This window comes from Sinocyclocheilus rhinocerous, unplaced genomic scaffold (genome assembly GCF_001515625.1).
Source record: "Sinocyclocheilus rhinocerous isolate Xijiao unplaced genomic scaffold, SAMN03320098_v1.1 scaffold1063, whole genome shotgun sequence".
Taxonomy (NCBI): Eukaryota; Metazoa; Chordata; class Actinopteri; order Cypriniformes; family Cyprinidae; genus Sinocyclocheilus; species Sinocyclocheilus rhinocerous.
The window spans coordinates 744,519-754,391 of NW_015625586.1; the positions used below are offsets into that span (position 1 = coordinate 744,519).

The 9,873-nt window shown below is 36.1% G+C and overlaps 2 protein-coding genes across 2 annotated transcripts; both read left to right on the forward strand.

Annotated features, from left to right (window-relative positions):
• Nucleotides 1-21: 21 nt before the first annotated feature.
• Nucleotides 22-3,127, forward strand: LOC107754555 (zinc finger protein 236-like). The gene is made up of 7 exons (XM_016571033.1): nt 22-489; nt 729-1,727; nt 2,054-2,183; nt 2,319-2,402; nt 2,546-2,634; nt 2,712-2,772; nt 2,880-3,127. Exons 1-7 carry the CDS (start codon nt 358-360, stop codon nt 2,951-2,953), a joined length of 1,569 nt encoding a protein of 522 aa, XP_016426519.1. The 5' UTR covers nt 22-357; the 3' UTR covers nt 2,954-3,127.
• Nucleotides 3,128-4,815: 1,688 nt separating this feature from the next.
• LOC107754579 (uncharacterized) lies at nt 4,816-7,648 on the forward strand. Its single transcript, XM_016571074.1, has 3 exons — nt 4,816-5,193; nt 6,346-7,080; nt 7,225-7,648. The coding sequence occupies exons 1-3, from the start codon at nt 5,004-5,006 to the stop codon at nt 7,290-7,292; spliced, it is 993 nt and encodes a 330-aa protein (XP_016426560.1). The 5' UTR covers nt 4,816-5,003; the 3' UTR covers nt 7,293-7,648.
• Nucleotides 7,649-9,873: the final 2,225 nt, after the last annotated feature.

The window sequence follows — 9,873 nt, forward strand, 5'->3', positions numbered from 1 at the left end:
ATAGTATACAATCGATACTAGCTGTGTTTGATGATACGTATTTGATCACTAATGAGACAGAGCAAACCCAAGATTCAGATGTAGAAAGGAACATCTTCATGGCCTCTGATGTGCATCCAGAAACTGAAAGTCACACTCATAGCTGTAACACTGAACAAACCCAGTGTCAGCAGCCTGAAAGTATTGAAAATCCAGATGCTGGCAGGAGTGGGAATCAGCCAACAGCTGATCTAGAATTCAACTCAATTCCTTCTATTCATGAAATCAAATCCGGAGGCGTAAGACACGTGTCGTACCTTAAATTCCAAGAGTGTGATCTTCAAGAAGACCCTGAGAAGATCACTGACGAGAATAGCAATGATTGTGCTGTTGAAGTTCAACATGACTCAAGCCATATCAGTGACAAGCGAGCAGAAGAGAAAAAGAGTCTACCAGATCAGCTGTCTGAAAGAGGAGTCAAAGAAACGTTGTCCAAGTTCTCATTCTCAGGTTGTTAATTTTTTAAGTGTTTTAAAAAAAAAAAAAATTATGCAAGCTTTTAGTGCTTACTTTTGATTGAATTCTGCTGTAATATTATACATAATGAAAAGTGCCAATCTTTTAGTGCTAATATGCAAAAACTGACCATACAATGAATTTTGAATTATTATTTTATTTGATTATTTAATTTATTATGCTCTTTTAAAATGTGGATGCATTTATTATTTGTTATTATTCCTTCTTTGCAGGATCCTGAATGCCAAACCAGTTCCACTGATGACAACTCCAGCGTATTCAAGATACATCACTGCTGTTACTGCAAGCAGCCACATCATAGAATGATGGATCATCTTCAGTCAGTTCATCCTAATGAACCAGAGGTGGCAAAAGCTCTCACTTTTGACAAGAGCTCACAAGAAAGGAAACAACTTTTGAACCTTCTACAAACTAGGGGAAATATTCTACACAACACAAATGTGGTTCAAAGTAGTAAACAAGATTCAAAACCATTTGGGACGTTTGCATCGGGTTGTTCATTTGATGATAGAGTTTATTGCATCTACTGTTTAGGGTTATTTAACAAGAAGTCTTTTGCTTCACATTTAGAGCAGTGTAAGGGCAAATCTACTCGCAGTGCTGAGGCTAGCTGTGGTGAAATGCTTTCTAATGCTGGGCCCATTCCTCCAAACCCTACACTTATTACCCCCTCTAGTCCAGAAGAGATTGATGCCAATATAGAACCATCAGGTTTTCATTGCCTAAATACCCTCTATGAAGCCAATTTTAAAAATGAACAAGGAAGTTCTTCCCTTCCAGACCTCAGCTGCTATGAACAAACAGACATCTCAAGTCCAAATGAGGAGTTTCGAAACAATAGACAGGCAGAGGGTGCCATTTTACAATTCAGACGTTCTCCTGAAAATGAAGTAGGTTACGAATTGAAGTCAGGTAATTCTCCCAATCCAAGCATTGGACACGAATCAACAGACTATAAGAATGAAGGAGTAACTTTCCCAAAGTGTGATGTTGATCAAGAAAGGGCTATGAGACTAACATCAGACACAAGCTCCATCGGTCCTCACCCAGAATACGACGTTCTCAGAAATGATGATCCATGTGATGATTTCAGTCCACCTCAAAATGCCCAAACTGTGTGTAATGACACACCCAAGAGTAGCGTGAAAGCCCAAACGTATGCAACAGGGAAGAAGAGGAGGAGGAAGAGGCGCTCACGTGTCCATAATCAGGTGAAAATCTTTGTTAAATTACACATTCTGAACTTTGTACTCTGTCTAATACAGGGAATGTTAACACTTGAGCAGAACTGCGAAGTTCCAGTATCCAGTATATAGCCAGTATTTTCAATGAACATAGGATAAACAGTGGTGTTACAGTCCGTACATTTCTGCCATATGTACATTAACTGACAGTCACCACTGATGGGCTACCACTAAATATTGTAGAAACTTAATTTGCTGTAAAGTTGCTTTGCAATGATTTGTATCGTGAAAAGCGCTATACAAATAAACTTGACTTGAATTGAATTGGTGTTGTTTTCTCCTCATTTGTATAGTCACTGCTCATGGATGATGACTTGCTGGGTGAAGGAGAGATGTCCAACTCAAAACAACATGTCTGCCAGCACTGTAAGGCAACTTTTGGCAGTCCATACACGCTGCGCAGACATGAATACACTCACACGGGTCAGTGTGTGCAAAACCCATTTTTAATACGCACATGATCACATATTGCACATATAAGCAAAGTAGTCACAGTGCCAAGGGCCAGAATCATTATTTATGCTTGTTCACATTTTTTTTTTTTTCATTTCCACACAGGTGAGAGGCCATTCTGGTGCCATCAGTGTAATATGGGCTTCATCCAGAAGTATCGACTTCTAAAGCACACATTTGCTTGCCATGGTGAGGTTATTCCACTTGAGTTGTTTACATGTGTATGTATTACATTTGTTTAGGTTGCTTAATACTGTATTTTTTACTTTTATGTAATTCATCAAAATCAGAGCTTTGCATGAACTGTTAAAGGGGTTTCTGTTGTCTTCAAGGGGACACACCAGACCAGGAAAAACTGAAAAGAGCAAAGAGATCAATTAAAGATGAAGAGACGTCAGTAAGGGATGAAGCTAGTATAGAGGTAAAGAGAGTTTTTGCCTCAACAATACTTTGTTCTGATATAAGAGGATGGAATTAACATTCTTGTTTTATTGACAGCCGTCAACAAAGAGTCTTGAGGATTTGCTAAATTCTGTTACAGTAGCAGACACTAGGCAAGGTAAAAAGTTACTGCTTGTCATGCAAACCTAAAAAGCAAAATACACAACAAGTATTTCTTGTCCATTTCTTTTCCACTTTTTTTGACTGAAGATGTTTTTGTTTCAGACACAGAGGTGAGAGAGTTCCATTGGGAAAAAGCAGAACACAGTACAGTCAAAGACTATGACACGGATTGCTAGAAGTTATTGTTTGCATCTTAGTGTTATGTTTTTTTTCATGTAAATATGTTTTACAATGTTGTCTCAATCTGATGGGTTCAATACTTTTATGGATTGGTTAATTTCAGCCTGCTGTATTGTACAGATCATAGCATATGTTTATTAATTAACTTCAGATTGAGAATAAAAAAAGGTAGAGGAATCTAAGTGTATATTGGTCTTTTTTTTGGTATCTGATATGAGACTTAAGGCAGTTTTCAGTTATTCAGTTACAGTTGAGACTAGGCATTTACTCTATTACTCCAGTCTTCAGTGTCACATGAACCTTCAGAAATTATTCTAATATGTTGATTTGGTGCGCAAGAAACTTACCATCAGTGATGAAAAGAGTTGTGCTGCTTAATGTTTTTGTGTAAATCATGAGACATTTTTTAAGATTCACTGATGAATAGAAAGTTCAAAAGAATAGTATTTATTTGAAATATAACTTAATAATAAATAAATAAAAATAAAAAATAATATATACACAAATCTAAAATCATTATACATGTCTTTGCTGTCACTTGATCATTTAGTATAACCAACTATAAAATCAGCAACTGCTAAATGTGATGTTTTAATTGCTTGTAACAAGTTTCAGGATACTGGTTTCAGTAAAACGTCTGAGTAATAAAGCAGGTTTATGAATGTTGTAACTTAATGACACAATCTCCTGATAATCATTTGTTAAAACTTTTTTTTCCTAATGCATTTGGCTACATAATTTGACTTTTTGCTCAGTATCCATACTTTCACTTGAAAAGCAAAATTATTTAGAAAGTTCAAAAGAATAGTATTTATTTGAAATATAACTTAATGTAAAAATAATATATACACAAATCTAAAATCATTATACATGTCTTTGCTGTCACTTGATCATTTAGTATAACCAACTATAAAATCAGCAACTGCTAAATGTGATGTTTTAATTGCTTGTAACAAGTTTCAGGATACTGGTTTCAGTAAAACGTCTGAGTAATAAAGCAGGTTTATGAATGTTGTAACTTAATGACACAATCTCCTGATAATCATTTGTTAAAACTTTTTTTTCCTAATGCATTTGGCTACATAATTTGACTTTTTGCTCAGTATCCATACTTTCACTTGAAAAGCAAAATTATTTAAATATAATTTTTACACCATTTTTATTCATCAATGCATTGTGATTCAACTGAACGTTTGCCCCACAGAGAATTCAAGTCAAGTTTATTTGTATAGCGCTTTTCACGATACAAATCGTTGCAAAGCAACTTTACAGCAAATTAAGTTTCTACAATATTTAGTGGTAGCTTATCAGTGGTGACTGTCAGTTAATGTACATATGGCAGAAATGTACGGACAAATCTATTAAAGACGTAATCAAACAGACGATGAACACTTAACAGGAATTATTATATGATGCAATCAAACTTATAGCAAAATGTGGTAGTTCTGTTTCAGGGTTGGCATCATCTCTTCTCAGGTGTTCTGGATCCAGACTGAAGCTTGTGTTAATCCCAGCAGAAACAGAGAAACAAATAGAGACTAAATTAGCGTAGCTGCTGTTCCAACCAAGCAAAATTGATTTGTTAAATCCAATAAGTAATATCTCTGTCAGGTAATATCTCTTCACAGAGAACTGGTTTTCTTTAAGGTTTTTTGTTTTTATTCCAGGTACCAAGAGATAAGAGTGTTTTCGATAAAGATGATGTCTAGCTCCAATCTCATGTAAGCCACTATGACATCTCATAAAAGTATGTTTATTAGATTCTCTGTTTATCATTAAAAGGGCTGTGCATGCGTGTGAAGCTATGACTGAACATAGCTCATATGAATGACGAAGTTATTTGGCCAAAGGCTTTACAATAAAAGCTGTACTGTCTCCTCCTGTCCTGTGAAGGGTGCTAGAGTCACTTCAGCTAGCACAGCAACCTAATGTGCTGGGGGTTTGATTTTAAAGGGGGAACTTTCACGCGCTTGTCTGTGTTGTTATCGGTACCTGTATTGTCTGTATTTATCGATTAAATTCAGCGACCTGAAATAAAGTAGAACAATGACTAAACTGGATCGTCTGAACACTTTCATGACCGAGCGCTTGATGGCTGCTGTGAAGGAGATCATCTTCACAGTCGGCAGAACGGTTCGGGAGTATGAGGAGGAAACGGAGCGAATCCGGAGCGAAAACAAGCGATTGAAAGAAATGTTGCGAGACTCTGGGTGCTTCAGCGAAGAAACAAATGCCGGTAAGACGAAAATATGGTGAATGTTTCGGTCATGTTTAGAACAGGGCATAACATTTTGATTTGATCTATATATTTTTTTTACATCAAATGTTTTCATTTGTCCGCGTGTTTTGGTTGTGGTCCCGAGTCAATGTTTGATTCATGACCACGAGGTAATTCATAAATGTATCTATTTTTGATTACATGGCATTCGAGGATGTGTGAATCAACACTGACCTTAATAATATTATGAAAAAAATGCACATTATAATAATAATAATAATAATAATAATAATAATTCATTACATTTATATAGCGCTTTTTCAAGGCACTCAAAGCGCTTTACATTGTCAGGGTCAATGTCGTATACAATGTTACATTGTATAAGAGTCAAGCAGTCCATTAAATAAAAATGCTGTTTTTGCTTTTAATCCTGTGTAATCCAGTTTTATCTAGTGTACTCTTAAATATTTGCCGAAATACTATTAAATTCTTTCGAAATTGGAAAACGGACCAGAAACGGACTCATCCTGCACTCGTGGCGTGTCCAATTTTTGTCCAATCAGATGCTTCAGAATATACATTTCACAACAATAACTAGTAGCAAATGATGGTTCACTGCTGTGACATAAGTTAAACTCGACATGAAATGAAAATCGACCCCATCTATATTCTGTTTGCATGTTATTGATCTTATGAGCCATTAATCCATATGCATATGTTTTTTTTTCTTCTGACGACTTAATATTTAATCAGGATATTATAAATCAGTCTTCCGGTGAAATTACTTTTCTCTGGAGACTTATGCATGTCTTCTCCAATAATTTAGTCCACTTTAAGCATGCCACTGCAAGCTCACATTCACCTGCTTGCTTTGAGCACAATGCCTATGTCTCAAAATCCAATCAACAACCAATGACTAGAATTCAGTCCATGCCTTAGAATTTTTCTTTTTCGATAATTGATTTCACTCGAATGTACGTCACAATGTGGAAGAAAAGATATGTCGCTACCTCTATTTCATCACTACTAAGACTGGTTCTTAAAAAAGTGAGGAGAAGCCTTCTAATATATTCTGTTCCAGCACATTACAGATTCACGTGGATTTTCAGTTCAACAGTATCTTTTTATCTGCATGAAGTAAATGTTATTATGTTGTTGTTGTTTTTTCAGCTCCTGTGCAGTCTTATCAGCTCGTCTCCCCTGGGCAGCCCGGATGGATCTGCAGCCAGAATGAGGAGCCAGAACCTTTTGAAGAGATCCAGCAGGACCAAAGCCAGAGGCTTGGTGAACAACATCCCTTCATAAAACCGGAAAAGCCTGAGTACTCTGTCGATGCTTACAGGGAGTCTGTAGCTTTGCCATCAAAAGCCAGCATCAACAACGAAGGCTCACACGTGTGTGCCGATCACACCGACACAAATCCTATTGAGGATGAAATGACAAACTGTCATTTCCCATCTAAAATCAAAGTTGAATTCATGAACTCCAGCTTGTGTTCAGGCGATGCAATGGGAAGCACTGAAGATGCATATCAGAGCTGGTCGCCACACAGTCCAGATTTGCCTTTAGGGGCTTCAGACATCTACAGAGCACAGCATCCAAACCAGCCAATATGCGCTAACAGCGAAGCTCCTGCCACAGTATCTCAGCATAGCAGTTCATCTCATGATGCCAATCACGTTTCATATCACAACATATTATGTACAAACAGGGCCTACTGTAGCAGTAAATGCTGTGAAATGCAAAAGAGGACAATAGCCAAATCAAGCCCTGTATGGAAGTATTTCTCTCTAAAAGATGGAGACTGTAGCAAAGCAGTGTGCCTTATGTGTAGGGCCGTCATATCTCGTGGTCGCAAAGAATACACAACGTCGGCTCTTCTAAAGCACCTTCGGATGAAACATGGTAAATGTTGACATTATCATTTGTCATCTGATTTTATATATGCAAATATATGTACAGTCTTTTCTGTTCAACTACTTTTACGGTGCTTGAATAATAGGATAAATATGAGGAAAGCCAGACATTATCTTTGTGTTATTCCTGCAGGAAATGCGCTAATCTTTGGCAGTGCTAAGAAGAGACGAATGAAAGAAATTACGAGAAAGACTGTGTGAAAACCACTCTTGAGTCAGTATGGACACTGGCTATTGTGCATCATGGCCAACCTTTAAGTGTTTTCAAACAAATTGTTTCATCAAAACCTACATCATATGGAGTGGGTTGAGATAGAGAAGTCAGAAATGTAAGCTTACAAGAAGTCATCTAAGCTATTTGGTTATGGTTACAGAGAAAGAGTTGGGGAAAAATGTCACAATCTTTAGCCTGTAAGTAACTGGTGAATGAATTTCATCATCGTCAACAAAATAACAGGATGTACATACTAGCTAGGACAAGATTAATCTCAAATAAAAGTAATAAAAATAAATAGATTTAAGAATTGTACAGACTTTTAAAGAATATTTTACCACCCCACTGAAATGTAAGATGTTCAGGTTTGAAGTTTTAAACTTGATTTGTCTTTTATAGTCATTTTTGCAATAAATGAATCATGGTTTAACAGAGTGTTGAGAATTCTGTTTTTTGTTGTTGTTTCTGTGAGCCAGTTAAACATTTTTAAAAAGTTTGTTCAACTTCCAAATCTTGTATTTATTGATATAGGAACATAAATAACGGAAGTTTATGCATGTGTTAACAATGCTCAAGCCTTGCCCCTTTCTGCCCAGAGTTGAGTTTTAACCCTTTGATGCACAAGCTTTGAAAACCCCTTTTAATGCACAACATTGGTCTAAAATGACCCATATTAATTTCCTTTGTAATTTCATGCTTGGCTGAGCAGTCGGGTCACTTTAGACCCATGTTGTGCATCAAAGGGTTAAAAAAAAACAAGATTCTGTAAGTCATAATGAGAAACTTTCTCGTAATGACTTAGTTTCTTATTATGAGACGTGAAGTCATTATGAGAAAGTTTCTCATTATGAGATTATACTCAAGTCATAAGTCTTTTTTTGTTTCTAAATCTTTCTAAAAACAACATTAACTCAATTATGGGAAAGTCATCATAATACATAATTATACTAAATTATAAGAATGTTTCTCATTATGATATGCTTAATCATCATTATGAGAATTTCTGTCAATATGAAATATTAAGTTATAATTATGAGAAAGTCTCATTATTATGACTAACAGAATCATTGTTTTCACTCAACTGAGGTAACAGGCAAAAATATCATATAAATGAGAAACCTCATAATAATGACTTGACCTGTCTCACAATAATAATCTGCTAATTAATTAGTAATGTATGCATGCATGCACATTATTATACATCATGTTTCTCATTATTATGACTTGCAGAATCAGGATCAACTGAGGTGAATATGGTTCTCCATACATCATTGTCAAGGATTCTACCTTCAGGCAGTCAAACCAAACTTATTTTAAAAATTGCCATGGCAACCATAGTGGATTCAGTGGCATCACTTTCAAGCTTTCAAACTTTTCAATCATGTCGAAGATATGATATTCACAGAAATATTGGTTATTTTATACAAGGTGGGAGTACACTCTTAGTACACTTTCTGTGGGTACCAGCATGTTGGGTACAAGGAAATTAAAAAGCAGACAAAATGGCTAAGGGAGCACCTAATTTGGATAATGATAACTTAACAGTCAATTTAAGCAGGGAAGGAGGAAAGTGTTTGATTCAACAACCATGTTATAATAGATTTTTTTTTTTTTTTACCATGTTGTAATAGATGGCAGAAGTACTGGGACACATGTGAGAAAGGCAGACATTTGCACAGTATTCAAAGTAACAAAAAGATGACATTAAAGGGGTCATATGATGCGATTTCATTTTTTCCTTTCTCTTTAGAGTGTTACAAGCTCTAAAAAAAACGGAAGTACTCAGTACTTAGCTGAAGCACCTTTACAGCCTCAAGTCCTTTTGGGTATGATGTGTCAAGATTTGCTCATCAGCATTTGGCAATTATCTGCCATTCTTCTCCTTGTCTCTTCCCCTCTCAAGCTCTGTCAGGTTGGATGGGGGCAGACACACATTTTCGCCTGGTTTCCTTCAAACTTGATGCTTGGAATTGAGGTTCATCATACCAGAAAATTTTGTTTCTCACAGTCTGAGGGTCCTTTAGGTGCTGTTTTGCAAATTCCAAGTGTGTTTTCATGCATCTTCACTGAGGAGAGGATTGAGTTGGCCACATATAAAGCCCAGATCGGTGGAGTGTTGCAGTGATGTTTGTCCTTCTGTAGATTTCTCCTATCTCCACATATGATCATGGAGCTCAACTAGAGTTTTGACCTCAGGGCTTGGTTTTTGCTCTGATATGCATTTTCAGCTGTTAGACCTTTTATTAAGTCATGTGTGCCTTTCCAAATCATACACATTCAATTGAATTTGCCACAGGTTAAATTCACTTGAAATGTAGTAACATCTACAAGCAATTTGAATGCTCCTGATCTAAATTTCAACTGTCCCAGATAATTACTTATGCAATGGGATCATTTAAGTTTTTTATTTTTAATCAATTTGCAAAGATGTTAAAAGCCTGTTTTTTGCTTTGCCATTATAGTGTATGGAGTTATATTACACTTCTATGGAGTGTAGAATGACGTGGGGAAAAAAAGTAATTTAAAGCAATTTTAACATAAGGCAGCAACATAACAAAACGTGAAAAA

Excerpts from the sequence above, each read along its gene's own strand:
- LOC107754555 (XM_016571033.1), top strand. The coding sequence starts at position 358 with ATGATTGTGCTGTTGAAGTTCAACATGACTCAAGCCATATCAGTGACA. Across the intron at positions 2,403-2,545 it reads GCACACATTTGCTTGCCATG|GGGACACACCAGACCAGGAA; the intron begins GTGAGGTTATTC and ends GTTGTCTTCAAG. Across the intron at positions 2,635-2,711 it reads GGGATGAAGCTAGTATAGAG|CCGTCAACAAAGAGTCTTGA; the intron begins GTAAAGAGAGTT and ends TTTTATTGACAG.
- LOC107754579 (XM_016571074.1), top strand. The coding sequence starts at position 5,004 with ATGACTAAACTGGATCGTCTGAACACTTTCATGACCGAGCGCTTGATG. Across the intron at positions 5,194-6,345 it reads CAGCGAAGAAACAAATGCCG|CTCCTGTGCAGTCTTATCAG; the intron begins GTAAGACGAAAA and ends TTGTTTTTTCAG. Across the intron at positions 7,081-7,224 it reads GCACCTTCGGATGAAACATG|GAAATGCGCTAATCTTTGGC; the intron begins GTAAATGTTGAC and ends TTATTCCTGCAG.